Below are 27,101 nucleotides of genomic sequence, written 5' to 3' on the forward strand. Positions count from 1 at the left end.
AATTCTTAAAATTCTATGAAACATGCACCACCATTCAATATGGTTCTGACAGAGCTGAACACTCAGCATTTTAGAATGTGGAAATCAAACAATTACCTTTTAATCCAGGTAGACTGGTAGACTTAGTGGGAAAACCAATTCCAAATACTTATTTTAGAGAAATTTTCTTGAATCAGTCTTGACTGAAATGTACCTATGCTAGCAGTCCTCGGGCTCACAGAGAAAATAAAGGATTTGGCATCAGGGAAACTGACCATCACGCACAGTTCAGCAGCAGCATATCGTGAGATATCAATACTGACAGCATGTCATCAACGACTGTGAGGGGGAATGTTAAGATCTATCACCCCTATACTATAAAGCAAGGAGGACTGCATGTACAATACAGGGTGGGGCAAAAGTAGATTACAGTTGTGAGTATGAGAAACAGTTTATTCTTGTATTGTTATTTAATAATTACTGTGTTCTTTTCCATACACACATGGTTCAGCTTGACTTTAATTTAATTTGATGGATGAGGCAGATGAAAGGCAAGGAGCCTGAGACCCCACAGCTAATGGGTGATATAGTAAGAGTCCCAGTGTCCCACACCAGTGCTCTCGACACAGTCCAAGATTACATTAATTGCCACTTTTGGTCTATGTTGAGTCAAACTGATTAAGTTCATTTTTAATAAAGTTGTACATAGCCAAGAATCTACAGATGATATTTTGTGTTCTTACTCATCTGAGGTCAGAAAGCCAGATGACCTCTCAATTATTTGCTCTGAAATTCTGTAGATCTGAAGTCCTCAAAGAGCAAGCAGGGGCCACAGAATACTTGAACTTATTTGAGCCATTCTCTCATGTCCATGTCTATAGCATGGAAATTTCCCCTCTGTGTTGTCAACAATAATTTTCTGACGGTGTTGATGATATTCTGAGGCTCAATCTCCCCATCTCCTTTTCTGATGGTTCAGGATTAAGGGAGAAGGCCCCTGCTACCCTGGGACCCTCCCACTGGGGCCATGAACAGAGTCAGCACAGCCACAGTCTCACATACAGTGTTGCCTGCCTTCCATTCCAGCTTCAAGAAGTGGACCTGGTATACTATTCCCTGAGGCCAGTCTCGGCCTTAAACTCTCCCCTCTCGGTTTTTTAAATGATACAAATACGGTTCTGTGTAGAAAGCCCACATTCATGTAGCTTTGACAAACATGTGGGGTTGTAGCAATAAGTTCAGAGGAAAAAAAGAAATAATTCTTTCCAGAACTACTTTATTTTCTCATTGGGGTTCTTTTAATGCATGTCTCTAATTAACAAATATGAAATCATTAAAAAGTTATATTCAGCAAAGAAAATAAATCTTTTTAAAGTAAACCCTGTTATGATTTCATTTACACTCACTTTCAGCATTGAACTATTAACATTTTCAGGTTTGCATATAGCCTCTGAATGCTTACTGTATTTGGTAAGATAAATCAATTATAGTAAATTGTTATCTGAAATACCCTTAAGAGTAAGATAAGAGATGAATGGGTCAGCATGTTAATTTCTGTGCAGAGTTCCCTTAGATTCCCATAAATATTCATGGACTTTCGTAATGCACCTCACTGTATTCTGTACCTTGAAAATATCTGTGGCAAATGGGAAGTAGAAACAAGCATAACGCACTACAGCGTATGCGTGTAAGACATTTCAATAAACGTACTAAATGTAACAGCAGTGAACAATAACACAGATAAAAGGTCTGCACGTTCAAATTGGTAACCTAATTTTAAACATTTATTTATCACACACTGGTTGTTTTATTAAATTGGAGTAAAAAGCCAAATTTAGAGAAATTCAGCAGAGGACAGGTATAAATATTGTTTTTTAAAAAAATGTGCCTCGACTATTATCACTCCTCCTAGCTTGTGATATATCTGTAACAGTTCTCTGATGATTGCTGTTCTTGCATAACTCAGACTGCCTCTCTACTTCCAGAACACTGTACCTTGGCCTCATCTTTAACAGGCGGTATTTTCTTACATACACCTTCGAGTCTCTCCTGCCATGTTCTACGTTTCATGTTTACTGCATTTACATATAGTACCTATAAATGTACATATGAAAGATCCTAGAAAATTCCCTCTTCCTGTACAGTTAGTGAACTAACTAATCATTTAGAATCTCATGGGAGAGCTTCTACCAAAATCAAAATTTAAATGATTGATAATCTTAATTTAGCTATGCAAATAGTTACTTGTTGAAGACAGAAGGAATCACTCTGTGAAAGGATCTTGAAGTCTCTCTAACACTACTTTTCCTACTTTTGTTCCTATGAGAGAACTGGTTTAAAATATGCACAAAGTAGAAAAACTTTACTCCTGAGGAAAGAAAATAACGCTGCCTTACAATGGCAGAAAGATATTCTATAAACCAGGGTATTTACAAAAGTAACACTATGACTTGACTTATTTTCTTTTTTAAAATAATGAAAACTTATGTCATTGTTAGCTCCCATATACAGGCACAAGGAATAAGGCACTGAGGCGAGGCTATGCCATTAAAGCAGTGTTCCTGTTTGTTATCGTGTTCTGTTTTAATTAACTTTATTTCTTTATGGATACAAAAATTAACTGGCCATTACCAAAATAAGTATAAAATTGTGTAGTTTACGTAATGTGCAAATAGTAATGAAGCAACCCTCCAGAAAAGGTACTTTTTCAGTGAAGGATTTAAGTGTATATTTAGTTATGAGAGGATCAGAATGATAAATTGCTAAAATGATATTCCAAAATAATCATTTAATTTAATTTGTAGCACATACACAAACTCCAGAGCCCATATCTGAAACTCCTAATTCTTTGCGTTTGAAACATTGTTGAAAGTCCTCCAGGAAAAAACTGATCTATGCTTTCGAGACTCAGTCCGAGGTTAAAAAAAATCACGAACGTTAAAATTCTATCAAATTTTCAAAATTCTCATTTAGTGTTTTCAGATCAATATAGTGTTTCAATTTTATGCTCAAACATCTATCCATGTGCTTGCCAGTGTCACTGGGGTTTTTATGCCAATCAGCTATTTCAGTTCCACATTTAGACATCAAACAAGAACGCAAAATCCCTTTTCTATGTTTCTTTGTTGGTTTAGACTGATTTAAATAATAATGTTTAGAAGTAGCTTCCTACATCTTTGTTTGTAGATGCTAGCGATCTGCTCAGTGCATTTTGGCTACCCTCGACAAAATGAGCACAAGAGAAGCACACACAGGAACATCTGTGCATGTCTTATGTATAAGGCAATAAAAGACTGAGGTGGTATTATGGTCTGAATCACATCACCAAACAATGCATTTGTTGAAGTCCTAACCCCCATTACCTCATAATAGAACCATATTTAGAGATAGTGTCTTTAAATAGGTAATTGAATTAAGAATAAAACAAGGTCATTAGGGTGGGCCCTAATCCAATATGACTTATGTCCTTATAGAGAGAGGACATTTGTACAAAGATACATGAAGAGAGGAAAGACCATGTGCAGACAGAGAGAAGATGGCCATCTAACAAGCCAAGGAAAGGGTTCTGGAAGAGATTCTTCCCCTACAGCCCTCAGAAGGCACCAACCCAGACAGCAACTTGTTCTCAAATATCTAGCCTCCAGAGCTGTGAAAAATAAGTTTCTGTTGTTTACCAGCCTGTGATATCTTGTAATGGCAGCCCCAGAAAACTACCATGGGTGGTATTTCATTCCTTTGTATCTTATCACAGCATACGATACAACATATGGCAGGTTCTCGATAATTGTTGGTTATCAACTAAAACCATACAAGTGAGGCCAGGCTTTTTCCATATAATCTCTCTGGTGTCTAATCTCTGAACCAGAAGAACATTCCTCAACAGGTCTGTTCTCCTAACCATATGGAATCACTAGCCATTGGCAGAGGCCTCCTTGGAGTGGGACCTTCATTTATTCCTCATCTTCTGGCCCAATTCTGGAATAGTTTCCAGTTTTTGTGAGATTCTCTTCCCTCCCTAAAATAGAGGCACCGTAGAAATACTCATTATGCTCTTTCCAGAATGTATCCCTCACAAGAATGAGTAAGACGATATGCAAACATGTGAATCTCATTTCACTCTCAGAAAATGGCACATGTAGAGCAGAGCTGGCTCTTTGCTAATAGACCCCAGAAGAAGCAGGGCTTGATCTCAACAGTGAGATACATTCCCAACCCATGACACAGCCTTCAGAGATAGCAAAACATAAGACTCTCTTGAACTCTAAGTATAATTTTTACATGATTCTAGATAGAGCTGAAGAAATAACAATTTCATCACTCACCAGTGAGTTAGCATATTTTCCAATTTATTAACTCTGCTTTAATAATAGAGCATTCTGGCTTAAAGGAAAATGAAAACCCAAATCACTTATGAAATCCTGAGACTGGAGGGATCTCTTTCAAGATCTTATAATGAGAGCTTGTAATCTACCTTTTAAAATAGATTACATTTAATGCTGAACAGGTAGTTTACTAAGGGAGAGAAGATCCTGTGGCATTGTGATCAAGTAATCTTCCTTCCAAATTATTCATTTGCTGTATTTGCCATCATTGGCTCCACACACAGATGAGGTTTTGCTAACAGGCCATAGGGTCAAATGTCTATGTAAAGCGCAATTCATTCTTAATGTTAAAAATTGTTTTATTAATTGAGCAATAATTGAAACAATTTAAAAGTATGCTGAATCACTGATCCCTAGAAGTAGTACTAAAATAAACCAGGAGTTAACCCCAAAAGTTGCCTACAGCAATGCTTTATATGTGCCATTTAAAGATGGTAGTGACCACACAGTCCAATAAAACTTTATCAACAGTCATTAAATAACACCCTTCAGTGGAAGATGTGCTCATTGTCTCATCCACTGCAGAATTTTCAGTTATCTTCTCATGCAAAGGTATGATTAGAAATTAATATGCATCAAATACCAATACTGAACATACTAAATAGGATATTCAAAGTCTAGTTCCAAATCATGATTCAGCTTTAAAATGTATACTTTCCAACTAAGAAAGAATAATTATCTACCTTGGGGCTAAATCAAGTGCACAGGAAAGTTAAGCTTAAATGTCTTTCTGAGGTATTTTCATGACTTCTTTTTGCAAAATTAATGCAGAACCATTATTCCAATGCCAATACATGCAGTTAAGTAGAGGAAAAGAAGAGAAAATTCAAATGCAAAACAATCCCCAAGTGTTTGAATCAGAAAATTTAGCCCTCACTTTTAAAATAGAAGTTTTTTATAAGAAAAATCTTGTGTTAGGAGACAATTATTTAAAGATGGTGCATATAAAAAAGAAAAGAATCCAAAAAGAACAACTTTTATGTCAGTCAAGATTTTAAGGATTAATATTTATAAAAACAATCGGCAAACAACAGTCCATGGTCCAAGAACAAAAAATGTTGCAGCAGATGCCTTGTCAAAAGGCTGCAGACTGCAAAGTGGCATCCTCTCATCCATATGTTTGCTCAGCCCTGAGAACAGATATCCTTAGTCATTGCAGTTTTGGAGAACAGAGTGCCTGTGTACATAGCGAAGGAAAGGGAACTGTGAGCCAAGATTTCTGGTTTCATTTGGAAAGAAGTGGCATAGAGAGCTAAGTGCAACATGAACAGAAAATCAGCCAAATAATTTAAATAATCTAAATAACTCAATCAGTCCAGAGGAGAAATTACAGAAGAAATTGGAATGGTCACTGTTTGTTTTGGCCTGCCTGGCACCCTCTCCCCCATCATCTGGCAACAATACTCGAGCTCTCTCCTAAGGAACCGCCACCCGTCCCCTCTCCCTTGCTGTTTTGCTAGGACTGTTTGTTATGCCCTGTCTTAAACAGCTGCTCAACAGTTGGGTTTGTGACGATGAAATCTCAAGTTAATAAGCAGAGGAAGGGAGCGAGCCGAGCAACTGGGAAACGAGAGAGGCCAGCGGTTCTGATTAGGTCAAAGGACACTCATAACTGGGGTAGTTAAACAAGCGAGCTGAATGAGAAAGAGTAAAGGTCAGCCAGTGGGACGCCTGAATTAGCTATCACGAAGAAGCAGTCCCTGATGGTGAGAAGTACCCAGGTGTTAATGAAAAAGCAAGTGACAGATGTGCGGGGCAGAAGGTCAGTGCAGATGAAGAGGTTAAGGGCCTGAGAGGCCAGAGTGTCAGATGCACAGCCCACATGGAGTAAAATCACACCAAGTGGTGGTAGGCCTGGGGCCCAGACTGAGAGTGTGAGCCAGGTTCCAGAGTCTTGGATGGACGATAAGGAGTGACCAGGATGTTGGAAGAGGCCAGGGTAATACAGGCACAGGGCCTTCATTACCTCAAAGGAGCTGAGGGGATTTTTCAGTCTAGAAATGACAATGAGAGGCGACAAGGATACAAAGCCTCTTCACATGGTGGATGAGACAGAAACGAGACACCACTTGACAGAGCTGCTGAGAAAGTGGGGTGGTCTCAGGGGAAAGTGAGTCTTCATTTAAAGTGAGAGAGTGGAGGGAACTCATAGAGAAGGAGGTGAGGGTAAGGAGTGTTTGCTGGGTGAGACAGGGTGGGACAGGAAGAGTCTGGGAGACTGAGGAGGAGAGAACTGGCAGGGTCAGGGTGAGGAGACATGGAAGGTCATGGAGATGACAGTGGGGCCAGAGGCAGAGGAAGGGTTTGGTGTTTATACTTTGTACACTGAATGGTAAAAGCACGGCAGAACTGATATCCACATTCTCTGCCAGGAGAAGAGGCAATCAGCCTAGCAGCCCAAGGCCTTGTCAACTCTGCCATGGGGATGGAGGACTCATAGCCAACTCTACATCCAGGGCAGCCTGCTTGCAGGAGGAATAAATGAATAAATAACGGCGTGCACTGTGGTGGGCGATGGTGAGAAGCCTAATGAAAGCATCCTTCTCAGAGTCATACCCAAGTGTGAGATTATTGCTGGTTACCACTCCCCTTTCAGGAAGTACTTCCCTGATTATTGTACTTCAGCATTTTGAAAGAAAATGAAATCAACTCACACCGGGGATTAAAATTATATAACTGCCTGTCTCTGAGCTGGTATTGTCAACATTATTTCATCTATGTGAGATTAATTGTAAGCATTCGCTCTGATTTTAATTGTTCACATCCCCTCACTTAGATCTGTCTGGACCACGATGCATTCGATGGAGCTGCTGTGTGTGGTCACTGATGCACCACACCTGTTCTCCTTACGCCATCAGTGTACAAGCAGTACAATCTAGAATTTGAGTTTTCATTAAAAAGTCACCCAAAAGCTAGGAACAACTGAGGAAAGATCAACCCAACAGCTGCACCGAGCTATCTGTAAATATTCAAAATGTGTGTGTTGTTTTGCTGTAAGCAACTAAGAATTACTTTTTTATAAAAAAGCTTGAGATTTTCAAGCACCAGAAGAAATGTGCAGAAACCAAGCCTACTCTGAAGAGATCAGTAAAGGGTAGATGTTCAAAGCCATAAAATGCAGAAGAAATAATCTTCAGATGGTTAATGTTATTTTAAACAAGAAAATCATTTTCCACCGACAGCCATGGCTGACATTCCTACAGCTCTGCAAGCTGATCTGAGAATAGAATGAAAGACAGTCTCATGGGGAGATTGTAAACGCGGGCTCTGGAGCCAGACAGCCTGAGTTTCCATCCTGGCTCCCCCACTTTTCTTCAAAAATCTTTTTTGCTGTGTGACCTCAAGCAAGTTCTGTAACCTCTCTGTGCTGCAGTTTCCCAACTGTATTGTTATGAGGGTTAAGTGAATTAAGACTGTAAAGCATTTATAGAGGTACCTGGCTTTTATTAGATCGTAAACGCCATCCAGTGTGAGCTGTAACTATTCCTTAGAGCACATACTTAACTGAAAAGGGATGAGAATACATTTCCCTTTTTATTTTTATTTTTTAAAAGATTTCTTGAACCTTGACCATTCTTCTAGAATAGCTGTTCTCAACCTGTGGGTCGCGATCCCTTTGGGGGTCGAATGACCCTTTCACAGGGGTCGCCTAAGACCATCGGAAAACACATATATAATTACATATTGTTTTTGTGATTAATCACTATGCTTTAATTATGTTCAATTTGTAACAATGAAAATACATCCTGCATAGCAGATATTTACATTATGATTCATAACAGTAGCAAAATTACAGTTATGAAGTAGCAACGAAAATAATTGTATGGTTGGGGATCACCACAACATGAGGAACTGTATTAAAGGGTCACGGCATTAAGAAGGTTGAGAACCACTGCTCTAGAGATAGTAAAAGTTTGAAAGAGGTGGTTCCAAAAGGTAAAATCGAATTTAAATGATCATTTATTTTCCCCAGCGTTATTTAATTCCCTACCATGTGGAGAAACATCATATACACAGTAGAATCTGAAAACGTTGAATCATATCCCTGCTTTGCCCGTTACAAATTGTATGATTCTTACTAGATCATTTTACCCTTTGGGCCTCAGTCTTCATATCTATAACATGGAGAAAAAGGCTGCCTCCTGAGAGAATTATTATGAGGATCCAAGTGCACACACACACACACATTGGTGCTTTGCAAACAGCTTTGCTGGAGATGCAGTCAATAGTTAAACAATTGGTTATGTGGCTTTAGTGCCTCATGTATTAGGTTGTATATCTCCTCTCTGAGGACCTGTCCAAACAGTAGTGCAGAGATGAATGTATCTGATAGACGAAGTGAAATGTATCGCATCCCATCTGCTTCACAACCTTTATACCTTTTCCTTTTTTCAATAGTAACAGCACACAGCAGTTCCAGACACCAATTCTGTCCTGTGGCAGGAGATCCTGATGTTGCAACAGACCAGTGGTTCTCAACCTTCCTAATGCCGTGACCCTTTAATACAGTTCCTCATGTTGTAGTGACCCCCAACCATAACTAAAGCATAGTGATTAATCACAAAAACAGTATGTAATTATATATGTGTTTTCCGATGGTCTTAGGTGACCCTGTGAAAGGGTCGTTCGACCCCCAAAGGGGTTGCGACCCACAAGTTGAGAACCGCTGCAATAGACGGTGGACTCAGCAGCTAGTTACTCTAGTTAATCTGACAAACTCAGCTTCCCAGTTCAAATGACTGAGTATAAGCCTCTCTCCAGGGTCTTTGTTACTGCCATGTTCTCCTAGTTTTAACAGACTGCTGTTCACACTTCCTTCCTAGCCTACATTTTTGCCTGTCCTTCTTGGGGAAGGGAGCCCTTCCTGGAAGAGAAGTTCAGTGGCTGTAGCCTTTCTCCCATTTGTTTGCTTCCATATCTGGTCATCCTTCCTTTGTCCCAGGCTCCCTTGGCTGAGTTCCCATTGTTATGAAATGGGGATACCCCCATTTCTTCCCCTTTTGCTTTCCAAGCCAGACAGAAAGCGAAGACTACAAAGCCCACCAGACATGGTGCTTTCTGCAAGATAGTCTTCTTCCCCAGCTCCCTATATTGTAGCTCTCTCTGCTGCCAGCCTACCTTGGCAGGGGTGTTAAGGATCAAGAAACCTGCCATTTCCCGAGTTAGAAAGAGATGCAAGGTAGATTATGAAGTGATACTTCTAGAATCTATTTCTTAGATATGATTAGTGAAGGTCAGATGTTGTACTTGCAGAAAGTCGATAACATTTATTCCTACTCTGTAGATCAGTCAGTCAGTCAATAAACATTTATTCAGCAACAGCTGTGTGCAGGGTACAATGCGAGACACAGGGACTATTGCAGTGGACAAGATCTCCAGTCTCTGACCGCAGTGGTGGCATGTGGTGTGGGACTGGAGAGCAGTACAGAACTACATGCACTCATAGCATCTCAGCACAGAAAGGCCTTCTGGGCATTTCTTCATCTTATGCATCAGACCTATCCTAAAAGAGTTTCTAATTTATTTAAAATAACAACAACAAAAAAAAAACGCCCTGGTGGATGTGACTCGGTTGGTCACCATTTCAATTCCAGGACAGGGCACATGCTTGGGTTGCGGGTTCAGTCCATGGTCAGGGCGTGTGTGAGAGGCAACTGATTGATGCTTCTCTCTCACATCAATGCTTCTCTTCCTCTCTCTCTCCCTCCCTTCCCCTCTCCCTAAAATCAATAAGCATATCCTCAGAGAGGATGAAAAATAAATAAAATAGCCTTGACTGGTGTGGTTCAGTGGATTGAGGACAGGTCTGTGAACCAAAAGTTTGTTGGTTTGATTTCCAGTCAGGGCACATGCCTGGGTTGTAGGCCAGGTCCCGGATGGGGGTGTGTGAGAGGCAGCCACACATTGATGTTTCTCTCCCGCTCTTTCTCCCTCGCTTCCTCTCTCTCTAAAAATAAATAAAATCTTAAATAAATAAATAACAAAAAAAAACAACAAAGAAAACCTTCAAAAGGCATGATATTAAAATGTCTACGCTAGTCATATAATTTTATAAGTGCTGAAATAATTGCAAACCAGTATAATATGGAAATAAAAGAAACTTACGTGAAATACTTCCTGAATGAGTTTAGGTGAGATTTAAATGGAAATAATTAATATGATAGTTTAATAATAATATATTAGTGTTTTTCTTTTTTCTTTGTCTTTTTTCTTCTTTTTATTTATTTTTTACTTTTTATGTTATCTAAGTTTAATTTTTAATCATTTATCATTGTTCACTTACAATCATGGACTACCAAATGTCTTACACTTACTAGAGGAAATAAATGGTTGGCTAAATTTTCAGTACTGGTAATATTTTCATCATGACCTTGTAGTCATTGGTCTCTTCAGAATCACAGCATATCTCAAAAACCACTGAGGCAATAATGTTGACAGATTTTAAAATGGGAAAGTGAAGGCAAAATGTAATTAAGGACTTTATAACTTTTTATAATAATAAGGTTACAAGGACTTTAATAAATCTGGTAAACTTGTCACTCAAATGGCCTAACAAGTGACCAAGCCAGCCCTGCAAGTGAAGAGTAAATTTCTAAAAGCCACTGTTATTTTGTACCCACCTTCAGTGGTCAAAGTGTTGTTGCCCAGATGAAAATATAAAATAAGAATTCTGAAGTAGAAGAGTGTACTAATTATGTTTCTAGAACAGATTCTTATTGTAAGGAGACATCAACATATTTTTATACTTCTGACTATATATTTATCTAGTTAAAACAACACACACACACTCACACATTTACAATATAGGAATGATTAAGATGACACACATATTACTGTAACATATCACTGCAACATCCTTGCTGTATCCAGTTTAAAACTACATTAGAGCATTACAGAAAACTGTACTCACTTCTAAAATATATTTAATGAGAAATTTAACAAAATGCAACTGATGCTAAAACTGAAATTTACTTTCCCTTAGCAAAACAGTTCTTACCAAAGTCTTAAGCTACAGCGCACCCTGTGTAGTAATTCTACTTAAATTTGTTTGTTTGCCTCCTAGAAAGTGAAATGAGAGTATGCATGGAAGGTGAATGATTCTGCAAGACTCTTACAGTTAGAGGAGTTTGATACAATTTACAAAGTCACAACAATGCAATTCCTGCTGAGACCGGCAGGTCTGTATATTTGATGCAGGAGTTAAGCTTCTTGGTATAATTCTGACTTATTCTTTTTGTTGCTCCTCAAAATCAGAAATAAAAGATTAATTACAATAATTTTTTTTCCTGCTGAGGAAAAGAATAAATTCTTGAGAACTCAGCTGACAGTAAATTCTAGAGTTCTTTTTAAAAAATATGGAATATATCTTAAAAATAACTCAGGGTATCATTTCTTAAAAATCTTTATTTCTCATCACTCCAGATACCAACTTTCAAATCACAAAGCCACTGCCTGCCATCCTTGTTCGATGTGTAAATACCACCAACCCCACCTGGGCATTTGTAAAGATCACAGCTCTCAATTAGACGCTGTGCTGTTTGCTGAATGCCACATTTCCGCAAGGGGCTGGCGACAACGGTCACCTTACGAAGTATGGTTTAGAACTCTTATGTCTAACATTCAGGCTACTAACAACCTGGACCATGATCACAGGATGGGGTTTGGGAGCTCTGATATTGATTTGTGGGTCTATAAAAATAAATTGAAAATCCCCTGCAAGTATTACCTCATAGTGTTCTCAGTCAGCTTGGTCTAAAATTGTCAAGTCTTTCCTAAGCAGATTGCTGAATAAATGGTTGTGCTTTTCCAGTACACAGGTGCTAACTTTATCAAGAATACAATTAAAGAATTTTTCATATTATTTAGTTGAACATATGAGAAAATACAAGTGTTACATAACCTATTTGACTGTAACATGCTAGTTAAGAGGTGACCTCAGGAGACAAAATGTTTTGGTTGGAATACCGGCTCTCTTCCACCTCTAGGTGTGTGACCCTGAACTCTACATTCCAGTTTCCTCACAGCAAAATGAGATAATACTCCCTATAATATAGGGTTGGAGATTAGATAATACATAAAAAGGATCGGGAACAGTATCTGACAGAGAATAGCCTCCCAATATATGCTAGCTATTATTACTTTATAGCAACCAGTGCTTAAAACCTCTCCATAGCTATTGTAGAGGTTTTTTCAGGATCTCTCTGAAATAATATTCCAAGACTATATGACAGTTTAAACCTGAATATTTTAAGAATATTGAACTTGACTAAACACCTTCGTTGCTCTGTAGATTATATGTATGTCAGTGCAATTTAAGAGTAGATAGGAATATATTCACAGGGAAAATTATGATTGGCATTCAAAACAGGTCAACTTCTTTCACTACAATGTAAGGGAAGTGACTTTTAAATTTCCAGTTCTACAGGCTATTGGTGACTATTTCCAGTACTCATTATCTTTTCCAATTCTAAAGTAAAGAAGCTACAAATAGTATATATTTAGGATCAGTGGTCTGTAACCTTTACTATGTAGGATTTATATAGGTTTCTCTATTTTTATGAGAGAAATAATTTGTAATGTTCTATAAATCTTAATGAAAATGTATCCTAAAGAATATAAGATAAAGAAAATTGACGCCACCACCAAATCCTTAAAACCACACCAATCCTCTGAAGGCAGTCCTTATCCCCTGCAGCACTCCCTCCCCCTCTCCCCACCCCCACCCCATCCATCAGCCCACCTCTGTTTAATCCATACAGCTCTTTTTATCTGCATGGCCATCTCCAGCCCATCACATCTGGATGTAAAATATATTTAAGTCCACAAAACAAAGGCACTGTGCTATCATTAAGCTACTCTTTTCAAGAGCATGCCTATTCTAGCAGGAGTTTCCTTTTTTGTGGTACAGAAGTCATGGAAAGAGGAGAACAAAACGGCTTTAAGGTTTTAGAACATTAGAACTCATACTGCCCTAAAGCTATTTTAAAACATTCCTTCTCTTCTCTTTCCCTCCTCAAATTTCCCAATATACATATTTTTAAGGGCAAATAAATATGCCTGCTGTTGTTATCTTTAACAAGCCTTTCAAATATGACCAATCCCAAAGAAATATTGAGCTCTCAAGGCTGAGTTACATTCTTTGCAATTTTTTGCTTTTCTATCAGAATCAACTAAACAAAGAATACTTACATGAAATTTTTGTAAAACTCAAGTAACTTTCCCCCTTAAAGACTACGTACAATTTTCATGTTTCATCCTTTAATAAATATAAATATTATAATATACTATAACATATAGTACCTATATGATTACTAAATGACTTCACATACAGATACACATAACAGAAAATTACATTTTCCCTTGCTCATATTACTCTGTTGAGAATCTTCAAGATATTACCTCTCTCAACCTTTGGCACAAATTTAGAACTGTAAAACAAGAAAAAGTATCAAGTAAAATTAATTTAGGAATTGTAATCAAAAGTATCATAATTGTGAATGTTTATGAAATAATTGACTTCAGATAAAATGTAGTTAAATGTCAACTTTCCTTAATATTTCTTACAGAGAATGCTGATGAAGTCAGAAAACTGAAATATCAAAGGTGGAAATTGCTTTCAATGGCATCTGGTTCAACTATGAAGTAAATTTATGCTTCATTGCTCCATTTAAATATTTTTAGCAGCTACACATACACTACTACTTCTGGTGCTGGAGACCAAAGAAACAAAAATGAAAATACAGATTTTCTTTTCAGGTGGCATTTTAAATTTAAATAAGTGGAGTCTTAAATGTAATATTAGGATAGCTAATGTGAAAAACCCTGGTATGACTTTTTTGTTTTGATTTAATTCTCAGAGATCTCTTGGGAATGCTCCAATATACAAACAGTAGAAATATAGTTGATTAGGTATTAGACAGCCAGGTATTATGTAACCTATGTGATTAAATGCAGTTCACTTTCCTGAGTCTCTCCACACTACAAACGTGGAGATAACACCTGCCTACTCTACATACTTTCTAGAATTGTTAAAAGGTAGCAAAATATTTTAAAATAATTGGAAAACCGCTAAGTGATGTAAAGTTAAGGCATTTTAAAATATTCACTCACACTTAAACTACCCTACATTGTAATTTTCATCAGCCACAGGTAAACTCTCTATATTCTATGTGTCATTTCTCACTGTCAGTAAAAGGATCACAGTGATAGATTGGACAATAGCCTTCCCAAAGATATCTATGCCCTAACCACTAGAACCTGTAATGTGTCACCTTATATGGCAAAGGGACTTCGCAGGTGATTAAGTTAAGGATCTTGAAATGGGGAGATTATCTTGGATTATCCTGGTGGGGTACAATGCAATCACAGTGCCCTTGTAAAAGGAATGCACGAGGGTCAGAGGAAGAGAAAGAGAAGTGACTGTGTGTGTGTGTGTGTGTGTGTTGTGTGTGAGAGAGGGGGGTGGGGGAGGGAAGGAAGGAGGGAGAAAGGGAGAATACTCTGCTGGCTTTGCAGATGGAAGATGAAGTCACAAAGCAAGGAATGCAGGCAGATTCTGGAAGCTAGAAAAGGCAAAGAAATGAATTCTCCTCTGAAGTCTCCAGAAAGAATGCACCCCTGCCAACACCCCGATCTTAACTTTTTGACCTCTGAAGCTGTAAACAGTAAATCTGTGTGGTTTTAAGCCACTAAGTTTTTGGTAAATAGGAAACTCATACAATCATGAAAACACAACCATTACTACTGATAATCAGGGTTTTTTCTGGGAACACATGGGTTGGAAAATCATAGCTTGGACCAGTTTCTGAGTGCTACGCAATGGCATGTCACCCAGACTGGTAAGTCGTTGAAGAGCTGCCCTGCACTGTCCTGGGTCACTAAGCACCAACTGTTTAAGAAGAGCTAACTGACAACATGCAGAGATAACCTAGACCTGACCCTTTCTCAGTGTAGGGATTTGAATCATTCTAGATCTAATATGGATGCCTTTAAAATTTCCTGGGAAAAGAAAAGTCTTCTACTTCCACTAGCAGAAATGGTTCTCATTCCAACACACTTAGAATTAAAAAGTTATCCAAAATCTAGAACTATTTCAGCTATATATTTTTCCTTATTCTGTCCTTAGTGGACATGAAAATTAAGAAATGACAAATAAATCCCTATCGGGTTCTTTTCTTATTTAAATGACTACATCTCCACATTCTTTAGTATTTCTTAGATGTTTTCTAACCCTTTGTCCATTTTGGATGTTATTATCTATCTTACATTCTGTCTGCCTATGACTTAAAAGTTGGAGCCAAAAACATGCTGGACAAAATATACTAATGTTCATTAACAGTGATACAACATTTTTAAAAGTTGGCTATGATCTAATAAATAAGGTCAGGCAAAGAAGGAGTTCCCACTTAAACCGCCTCTGGCACTGGCTATGTGACCTTAGGCAAACAAACATAACTTCTCTGGGTCTGAATGACAATATTTATAAAACAAGGAGATTGGACTAAATACTCAGAAACATTCTGAAGGGTCATAAAAGAGAGGCACAAAATCTTTTGGTAATTCCAATGAAAAAGTAATCATCACTGGCTGGAACAGTTGATAAGTACTACCCATTAGCTATTCCACAAAGACAGCACTCCGGGTATAAGGCTTGTTTGCATTTTAGCAACCCCTGATTCCAGATGTAGCGAGGCGCAGTGCAGGAAACGCCTGAGGGACTTCTCAGGCCCACCGAGTCACACAGATCTCAGAAGTCTAACGGATGTAGAAGGGTAGGGGCAGAAAGTATAGGAGATCTAATGAAAAAGGGAACTGGAACACCAAGACAGCACGGAGTCCCTGAAGGTTTCTGAAGTGCTCTCATGATGTCTGCAGACTATTTGAGGAGTCCACTGGCATGAGAACTGTACCCCACGGTGGCCCTTAGCAAGCTGTTTATCCATGGCTGTATCCCCAGTGCCCAGGCACAATAACTGATCAGTAATAGTTAGTTGCTCACAATATACGTTTAGATGACTAGTCTTTCTCATCTTAACTTTTCTCTAAAGGCTATGTACTGGTGGGAATGTTCCCATTTTATCATATGCAAATGGTACCCCTTGGAGTTATGAGAAGAGCAGCCCTGCCTCTTCAAGGTTTCAGGGAACTAGACTACTTACTGGAGTATCCTAGACAATAGATAATTAGTGAAAGCCTAAACTAGTGAAAGCAGTGGAGGGGTGGGGATGAAGGGTGAATGGGAAGGAGAAACTGATGCCAGCATAATTTATTTTAGGGTGGTATAGGAAATATACTAAAATACTCTTGACTAGTGTAAGTAAAATCTTAACTTGATTTCTTTCCTATTTTTCTTTAGAATAATTCAATAATAATTTAGTACATATAATTGAAAGGTTTATCATTTACCTCCTGTTAAGCAGAGGTTAACTGTTATTGTAAACCTCACACTTCTGTCAAAATTTTATATTGATCTCTTTTTTCTATTTTAGGATCTAGTACTTCAGTCAAAAATAAAATATCTACAGCAATGTTTTAAGGAATCAGAGAGAGAACACAAAACGTCCCAAGGAACTATCATTTTTTTAAAAATACCATGTATGTAAACTTATAAACTTTTTTCCTGAGTCCTATGTCACAGTAACATTTGCTAAAATTAACATTGCAATGACTGTCTTTGTTTTGGTAACTTGTTTTCCAAATACAGTTTACATGAAGAAGAGAACTAGTGTCAAGCAAAAGTAGATTTTATTAGCCAATCAAGCATGTGATTCAAATAAGAGGATTTTGAAGTTATGTCCCTTCTATTAATATTCAAAATTGTATTTGGACTTCTTTTCTATAAGAGACTTTTTTTTTTTAAAGAAAAACCTACAACTATAATCTTATTGGAATTTGATAGCATATACATAAATTAATAAAATCCTTCCAATTTTAAACACATCAAATGATTAGTATTTACAGAAACTGATCAAAAAGTTATTAAGAAGCATGGAACAAATTTTGTTTGAAACCAAACATAAAAGTGAAAGTGGCTAGCTAAAAATAAACCTACACTAGATTTATATTTTATATTTAAGTGTATAACCTTGGATATTAAACATATTGCTAGCTCTCTTAATAAGCACCTGAATTGTCATTTTTAATAACACAATGACAATTATTATCTTTAAGTTGATGTTCCCTGAAAACCATTTGTCCAATACTTAATATAGTTCAGAATAGAAACTTACTTTTGCATTTTTTAAAAATATTATTTTATAATAATTGGCAAAATATTATAGAAAATGACATGAATATATATTTACAATAAAAATAAACATGTGTGAAAATGCATAGGATATTTCAATATATAGCAGAACTTTATACACAATCTGAATAATGCATCTCAGTTGCTCATTGTTAAAAAAGTTTGTTTGCTCCATTGAAGCAATTTGAGACAAATATACATATTTAAGATAAAACATAATAAAAACAAAGAAAACAAATACCTGAGCTATTTTAATCTTCATCATTTCTCAGCTGAAAGCAGACATGAAAGACGAATACCATAAAAACTCAAATTAACTAATTCATCTAAGTACACATGCCATTAATGTATAAGTAATTATATAATAACCCTTTGTAGTTCATTGGTTACAGTTTTCTAGAAATTCTACTTTATTTTCAAATACTAAAAATGTTTTAAAAATACCTCTTCCACAAAGCTGTCTTTCTTCTCTAGCATTTCTCGTAAAGTCTGAAGAATTTTAATGCACAGTTTTTCTTCTTTCTCCATTAGCTTCTTTGTATGATTAATCAACCTTAAAGTAAAACATTAAACCTTAAATATGACAGTAATTTTTCTTTAAGCTATATACTACCATCATATGCTAGAGGGAAATAAATCACACTATTATTTGAAAATATGAATTAAACAAGACAGATGCCTGTTTTCAAAAATTTTAATTACACTTAAGCTATAGAGTTTGTACAATAAAGCATCCTTTGTATTACAGGCAGGATATCTCAATGCTTGTAAGTTTATTCAGGTACCATATTTTTAGTGGGACATAATACTCTTTGAAAAACAATGAAACACTGATTATCTTTATTCCTATTATATGAACTAAACTTTACTAGAAAAGAAATATATTTGCAGTATATTAATTTTATTATATTATGCTATGCTATATTATTTTCTATATTATATTAGTTAAATAGTAGAAGTAGCAGTATACAACACTGCAACCCTAGCATAATGGCTGCTTTCCAGTTTCCATCAATAATAATGTACTATTCTGACTGCCAGAGCCAGACAAAAACAAGCAGTTCTTGTGATTAGAAGCAAAACAGAAACAAAAGCAATGAAAATGTAGCGTTAAAACATCTACCCATTTACTATCTTTGCTATAATTTGAACAAAAATACTAATTAAATAACTTCATATTGGTCACCTTGGCACTGGTGTTCTGTCAGAAGAAAAGCTTCAGGGTTACAGTTACATAGTATCCCCAAGAACTCAAAATCAAGTAAAATGTTCACCATCAGAATTTATAGTTTAGCATATATAGCTCTTAAAAAACTGATTTGTAAAATGACCCTGTGAGATATGTTTTCCTCAAAAAACAAATCGATGTAGAATATAATGGAATTATCTGAATTCAGTGACATAACAGGAGTACTGTGGGAAAAGTGAAATTTCACTAGATAATGGCTAGTCAGTGGCTTATCAGGTGTCAGAGTGATATATAAAGACTTGTCGTGGATTCTCTTAATTCACCCTTACAACAAGCCAGTGCTGCAGGTTATATTACCAGACTAATTTTACTAATGAGAAAACTGAGGTCCAGAGAGATAAAGCAACCTGCCTCTGATTACACGATTACTAAGTGCTGGCATCTGGAAATTGTCCCAGAGCCATCTGACTTCAGAGCCAAGCTTCTGAAGTGCCACCCTGGTGACAGGACACAGTTCACTGATCTCTCAAGTCTCAGACGTCCTGTGCAGCCAGTCCTGACAACACTGGGTCGCACACAGCCACCTCTTACATCACACGCTAAGTGCTCTAGCAGAGGTATTGGCAGCACCATAAACGAGACAAGGAAGCTATTACATTCTGTTGGGGGGAGCTGCCTAGGGCTGACAGAGAAGGCTTCAGTGAAGAGATGACATTTAATGATGAAGATTCACCTGGCAGGAACAGTGAAGAGAGAGAAGGCATCCCTGCAATGGGAACAGTATGAACAAAGGGCAGAGGCAGAAAACTGACCCTCACGCTCGGGAAATGATTGTACTCTGATGGGCAGTGGACACTTAAAAGTCATGGAAGAGGCGAGTGTAAGAGATGCGGTCTGAAAAGAAGGAACTAGGAATATTATGCTATAAGAGCCTTGAATTTACTCTATAAAAAAATAGGGAACCACTGTTTTAAAAGACTTGAATGACCTTGCCTACATATGAAAAAAATACATCAATGGCATGGGAAAGTTGATGTGGAAGAATGAGAACAAGCAAGAGATGAATAGTGCATGTGATGGGGTAAGGATACAAGATGCAATTTAGAAATAGAATAGCCAGGTCTTCACAACAAAGGAAACCACCAACAAAACCAAAAGGCAACCTTCTGAATGGGAGAAGATATTTTCAAACAGTATATCCAACAGGCGGTTTAATATCCAAAATACAGAGAGTTCATACAACACAACATAAAGAAAAGATTAAAATATGGGAAGAAGACCTGACTAGACATTTCTCCGAAGAAGACATATGGATGGCCAAAAGACATGTGAAAAGATGCTCCACACCACAAGTCCTTAGGGAAATGCATATCAAAACCACTATGTGATACCACCTCACATCTCTCAGAATGGCTATTATCAGAAAGACCATTACAAGTGTTGTTGAGCATGTGGATAAAAGGGAACTCTCATGCACTGTTGGTGGGATTATAAATTAATGCAGCCACTATGGAAAATATTATGGAATTATATCAAAAAATTAAAAATAGAACTACCGTATGACCCAGCAATTCCACTTTGGGGCATTTTATATGAAGAAAATGGAAACACTAACTTGAAGAAACATATGCACCTTAAATGTTCATTGCAGTATTACACACAATAGTCAAAATATTGAAGCAAACTAGGTGTGCATTGATAGATGAATGGATAAAGATGTAGGATATATGTACATACACTTCACTGTATGTATATATATATATATGTATAGATGGAATATTAGTCATAAAACATAATGAAATCTTGCCATTTGCAATGACATGGATAACCTAGAGGGTATTATGCTAGGTGAATTGAGTCAGACAGAAAAAGATAAATAACATACGATTCATGATTCCACTTATGTGTGGAATCTAAAGACCAAAACAAATAAACAAACAAAACAAAACAGACTCATAGATATAAAAAACAAACAGATGAATGCCAGCTGGGAGGGCAGCAGGGGAAGGGCACAAAAGGTAAAAGGTATGAGAGGTACAAACTGCTAGTTATGATAAATAAGGCACAGGTGTGTAACATACAGCATAGGAGTACAGTCAATAATGTCACAAAAACTTTGTATAGTGAGAGATGGGTACTAGACTCGTCATAACGATCACTTGGTAGGATATATAAATGTTGAATCACTATGTTGGACACCTAAAACTAACATGATATTATATGTCAACTGTATTTTAATTTAAAAAAATAATAATCTAAAATAAAATAGCTAAGACTTGGCAAATCATGATATATGGGAGGTGGAAGAAGAGGAGAAAGGGGAGATCATAGATGCCTGAAATTTACAGACTGGTTTAGTAGATGGGCAGCGATACTTTTAAATGATATCTATGTCATGCTGAAGGAGTTAAAAACCAGTGATTTCCTTTTAGACTTGTTAAGTCTGGGCAAGGTGCTATAGGGCCAGGTAATCAGGTCCAGCTGGCCAGATTAACTGTTCTGAAGTTCTCCTTGCAAGGAAAAAACCTGCCTCTCTAAAACTTCTGCTATTGGATCCTTTCTTTCACGTAATGATCTTTGAATGCCTGAAAGCAGTTTTAGCAGGCATTGTAAATCTTTTTTGATTTTTTTTTCCTCTCAGGCTATTCACATTTTCTTTAACTTGTCTTTAGATGAAATATTTAATTCACTACATATCTGAAAATATCTATATATCTTTCTATATCTATATCTATATCTACATCTATTATCTATATCATCCATACCTATATATAAATGTCTTGCTAGGGATTTCTACAAGGTGTTCACTTATCACTAAATGTTGGCTGAGTTAGATTAATGATTTTAATTTTTCTTCTATGACCTAAGGAAAAAAACAAGTTTCACAAAACAACCCACCCTATAAATACATGTGTGGGTTTGTAAAACTAACACAAAATCTACCTTTACTATATGAGATACTTTCTGATTATTTTCTGTTTCTTCCTAATTCATTTTCTAAATTGATAGTTCTCTCTCCTCCCTAAGTGATAATGTGAAAAACACTGAGATTCTCCTCACAGGGGAAGAGGAAGTGCTTATTTGAATGGACCTTAACCAGACCCCTTAACGGTTAACACCCACATTGACCTATTCTCTTCTCTCTTCATTCTCTTCTCTCTCACTCTAGGTAAGGAAGTAGACATATATGTAAATTCAGCTTCTGTCCCCAGATTTATCCCTCACACTCCAGCAGACCCATCTGAGTCAACAAGTTCCAAGAATTAAACACCTTTGAATATTCTCGGATATACATATTCGCTATAACAGATCTGACAATACCACAAAAATGCTATGAACAATAAGTAAATGAAAGAGCTGCAAAGGACAACGTGGCAGAGTCCTGAGTCTGAGACTTAACAGCTGTTTACCTGAAGCACACGTGAGTCTCAGCTTTCGCATCTCTTAAATGAGGCTGACCTCTCAATCTGTCAGAGTGTCCGTGCAGATTAGATAAAATAGGTAAACACATGTAGGGCAATAATGCACATAGTGAGGCCTCAATAAATGTCACCACCATTTACTTTTTATGGTAATGAAAACTGGTAACTTTAAACAGGAATCCTTTTAAAGGTAACACCATATAGGTATAAAAAGGCATCAGAACCAAAACGTGATTTGATATGGTATTTTGTGCCCAATAATGACACGTTTCGCTTTCAGTAAATTTTAGTAAAATAGGATGACTTTCAATCAAATCAAATTAACTATTTCAGAAGTATATTTAACATGGATTTTAGACCTTTGCCATACTCTGTGGACTCTCGTGTGCCAGCAGAGTAGAATGCAGAAACATCAGAGGCCATCTCAGCTTGGTAACACTAACAGAATCGCATATTGCAGTCACTTACTTGGACATGAAGGCACCACATCGGATTCTTGCATCACTCCCCTCAGGGAACAGCAGTTCCGGACTGTACAACACATCCACCAACACCGAGAACTCAGCCTGCATCATCGGGCTGAGCTGCTGCTCCAAGGAGGCCACTACGTCCTAAGAAAAAGAGCAAAAGAGAACTCATGTGAAGACCTAAGTCAGACTTCATCCTTGGAAGATGTGACAAGCCTAAAAACACTAACCAGGAATAAGATGCAGGAATGTGATAGAAGATACACCCCGCCTTTCATGGCACCTATGTCTCTGCTTTAAGTATAGTCTGATTTTCTGTATCAATGCTGCCTGGGTCTCTTTTGTTATTACAAGAAGAGGTAGGAGTGGGTAACATATAATTTCTAAGGAAATACACACAAGATGAAAAGTCAATAAAATCACTGTAATGGGCCTTGCAGTCTAGAGTTATAATGGACACATGACAGGTATTCATCAAATTGGAATAAACTGCAGCATGCCTGTGGAAGAGCTAAAAAAAAGATTTTCTATGTGTCATTAGTAATCCAGAATTAACCATTTCTTCCAATGGGGAAATTCCTTGATATATTATAAAAATAATATATAAATTCCTTCCCTCTTACAATAGTCTATATAATCATCAGTGCCTCTTTAATGCCTCTCACATACTCTTTATCTCCACCCAAATCTGCTGACCCTGCCATCATTATTGTACGCAACATCTGTTTCTTCATTTTCTCATGCCACCACTTGGCTGAGATCTTTAGTCATTCTTAACTAATCTGCCTTCCCTTCATCTCTTCCCAATAATCCTATCCTGAAAACCAATAACTGCTTAATCACATATAATGACATCTCCCCCGACCCCAAATTTTAATGATCTATAGCCTTTCAGCTCCTCATACTGAGTTTAACTTGTCTTTTTAATCACATGTAATGCTCACCTATTAAAACTCTGAACCTCCACCAATTAATCTACATGTGGCCTATCATAATAGTTATTCCAGTTCATGTCTTGATGATTTCTTCAGTGCCATTCCCTAATTTGCGCCAATGAAATTCTTTATAATTATGTGGGTGGGAAGATGCCTGCTATGGATTGAATTATGTCTCCCTCAAAACTCATATATTAAATTTCTAACCCCCAGTACTTCATAATGTGACTATAGCTGGAGATGGGGCCTTTACAGAGGGAATTAAGGTAAAATAAGTTCATATGGGTGGGCTCTAATCCAATATGGTGGGTAAGAAACTATAACATAAAGCCTGGTCTCCAATTAAAATTTTACATTTTCCAACCTACTTTATTTATGTAACTACATAGATTTTAACATGTAATTTAGAAAATATTAATTTCATGCTTGCATTGTACCTGTAGCTTTTCAATAATATTTCTATAATCCCAAGCAGGCCCTCCAAGAGCTTCCTTGAAGCGTGGTCCAGAGCGAGCTGACAGACGCCAGCCCATGGCTGCTCTCTGCACCATATTTGAATGGCTCTTCATGAAAAGAGTATTAACTTGGCTGTCCAAATCCACTGGAATAGCAATTCCACGATTCTTTGCTGAAAAAGAAAGATTTTAAATACTTTCCTCTTAATTTGACAAAAGTTTCTTACACATTATCCAAATAGCAGAGAACAGATAAAGAAAAAATGTAAGGTACATAAGTTCTGGGATGTAATGTACAGAAGGTGGCTATACTTAACAATATCGTATTATATATCTGAAAGTTGCTAAAGAGTAGATCTTAAAAGTTTTCATCAAAAATCATATGCAAACTATGTGAGGTGACAGATGTCAACTAAATTTAGAATGTTTATTATTTTTCAATATATACTTATAGCAAGTCTTTACATTGTATACCTTAATACAATATTATACGTTAATTATATCTCAATGAAATTAGTTTAAAAAGAAAAAAGCATCAAATCTTTAAACTCATCCATTAAATTATTTTATATACCTGCAAAAGCTTTTAACCTAACAGTATTTCAGTTTTTAAGACCAATTATTAAAGTGGACCCATTCAACATTCAAGAGCTTATCTGATGTCTTTATGATTAATATTTGAATTGTACTTTATACAGCATCACTATAGAAAATCCTGTATAAGAACCATACACATTTGTTGCTTCCCAGGTTACAAGGAAAACAAGAAAGCAGACAGAAAACACATAAGAAAACCTCGCCAGTTCATTCATTAATATAATTAGTGTGCATTTGTCTGTGCATAGGCATGCACATACACACAAAATTTTAAGTGACAAAATACCTGAAAGAAATAAATTTTTTAAATGGAAAGTTATAAAAATTCTGCTTTGGGAAATGGCACACAGTACATGCTGTACTTCCCCAAAATCACCTGAAATTCATATTTTATCAGACTTATATGAAAATATTTTTTAAAATGAGAATGCTGGCCATGAGAAAAACAAATATTGCAGTGTTTCTGCAAGCAGAGTGACAATGGGCTAAGTCCATCAGAGCAGGAAGAGAAGAAACTGCTTTACAAGAGAGTCAAGTTAGAACAGGTCTTCCTACGTGAAGAGTTAACCAACACCAAGTAGTGATAAGGTCTGGTCAGCCATCTGAGCAACTCCCTAAAGAAGAGCATCTGAATAGCTGGGGATTGAAGGCCCTCCTCCCTCGGTCTAGCATCAACAGAGCAGTCAGCAGCAGCGGCTTTTACTCAGAAGGTAAAGTTAGGAAATGTAGAAATGTTCTCTCCGGAAAGTGGAATACCTGCCTGGAGACAATGACGGTGTTAGGAGTTGATAGAGAAGTGGAATAGAGCTTGAGGTTACTCCAAAGATCTTACTGAAATGAGAAGCAGAATGGGAGAGAGAGAAGAGGCAGCTCCAGAAAAAAGATACAGAAGACTTCAACCCCTGAACAAAGCCCTCCTTTATCTGAACACTTGTTAGAATTCCCAACCTGTCTTCTGCTAGACACACGCACTCGCAGGCACGCACGCACGCGTGCGCGGAAGCCTGAATACCATTCACACAGCTCCTCGCTCTGGGTCAGCCCTGTGATTTATATGAGAATGTTAGGAGAGAAATATACCTTCAATTTCTGTCTTCTCTGCACTGGGAACAGCTCTCCTGCCACGGCCCTTCACCCCCTGAAAACATCCGTCCCCCAACCCCCTTGGTCGGGAGCACCTCTCAGCGGCTGAGCCCGCCACTGTCGGCAGTGGTGCTGCAGTGGCCGGGGACAATGACTGATGAGAGCCTCAGCAGCTTCGCAGCCCTGTGTCCCCTGTCCTCGTTTACTTCTAGCTGCAGCTTTCAGACCAGCGCCATTTCCACGGACATCGGCACAGCAGCCACGGTCACTGGGGCTGCCACAGTAGGGGTGGCAGGCTCTGGGGCTGGAATGGGGGACTGTGTTTGGGAACCTCCTCATTGGTTATGCCAGGAACCTTCTCTGAAGCAACAGCTCTCCTCCTATGCCATTCTGGGCTTTGCCCTCTCAAAGGCCACGGGCCTCTTTTGCTTGATGGTGGCCTTTCTCATCCTCTTCGCGTGTGAAGAAGCTATCGCCACCTCCCACGGTTCTCTTGTGTCTCATCTACCCTGCATGTGTCTTTTCCTGTATCTCCCCAGGCAGCCTAGGGAAAGTGGTTGGCTCAGGGTTTGACAGAGGGAAGGCAAATAAATGCTGTATTAACTTTAAAGAAAGAAAGAAACAGGCCTTCAAAACTGTAGTGTAAACCTATGCCAGTCATTACAGACCTTTAAACTATGAAGATACCACCAAGAATCACAGGGAAAACCAAAGGCATTAAGAATAATTGACCTGGTAAATACAGACATGATTCAGGGAAGAGCACAATACTAATTACTGCCCTTAAAGAATTTGAGATATACAGAATCCAAAAAAAAAAAAAAAAAAAAAAAAATTAGAAAATCAGAAAAAAGAAAGAAATCTTGGGAATTAAATTATGATTGCAGAAATAAACATTTCAGAAACTGGCTGAAAAAGAAAAGGATAAGAACAAAGAGCAAGGTGATAATCTTGGAAAGTCAAGGAATCCTCTAGAACATAAAGCATAAAGATCAAAAGGGGAAATGAAACAGCGAGAATATAAAATAGGAAGAATAAATCCAGGAAGTGAAATACCTAACAAATATAACTTTTAGAAAGAAATATCAAAGACAATAGAAGGAAAGAAATGATTAAGAAAATAATAACAATTTTCTTGAGCTGAAGAAAGACGTCAGTCTTCAAACTGAAAGGGCTTACTGTGTGTTAAACAGGATTAAATAAGCACATTATTAATATTTCAGTAAAAATTTGCAATGCTATTATGGGTCAAATTGTGCCCCATCCCCTCCAAAATATATGTATGCATATATGTTGATGTCCCATTCACTGGTACCTGTGAATGTGACCTTATTTGGAAACAGGGT

General features: G+C 37.4%; 1 protein-coding gene across 1 annotated transcript in view; it reads right to left on the bottom strand.

The window, feature by feature from the left end:
• Positions 1–27,101, bottom strand: part of ITPR2 (inositol 1,4,5-trisphosphate receptor type 2) — a 438,944-nt gene that overhangs the window by 181,193 nt on the left and 230,650 nt on the right. Inside the window, exons 35-37 of the mRNA XM_090272941.1 lie at positions 24,058–24,248; positions 22,687–22,829; positions 18,052–18,160 (exon numbers count right to left, since the gene is read on the bottom strand). Coding sequence (XP_090129067.1) covers positions 18,052–18,160; positions 22,687–22,829; positions 24,058–24,248 — 443 coding nt within the window. The remainder of the gene's footprint in view (positions 1–18,051; positions 18,161–22,686; positions 22,830–24,057; positions 24,249–27,101) is intronic.

The sequence above is a fragment of the Furipterus horrens genome, unplaced genomic scaffold (assembly GCF_987537825.1).
Source record: "Furipterus horrens unplaced genomic scaffold, mFurHor1.1.pri manual_scaffold_4, whole genome shotgun sequence".
In the NCBI taxonomy this organism is placed as follows: domain Eukaryota; kingdom Metazoa; phylum Chordata; class Mammalia; order Chiroptera; family Furipteridae; genus Furipterus; species Furipterus horrens.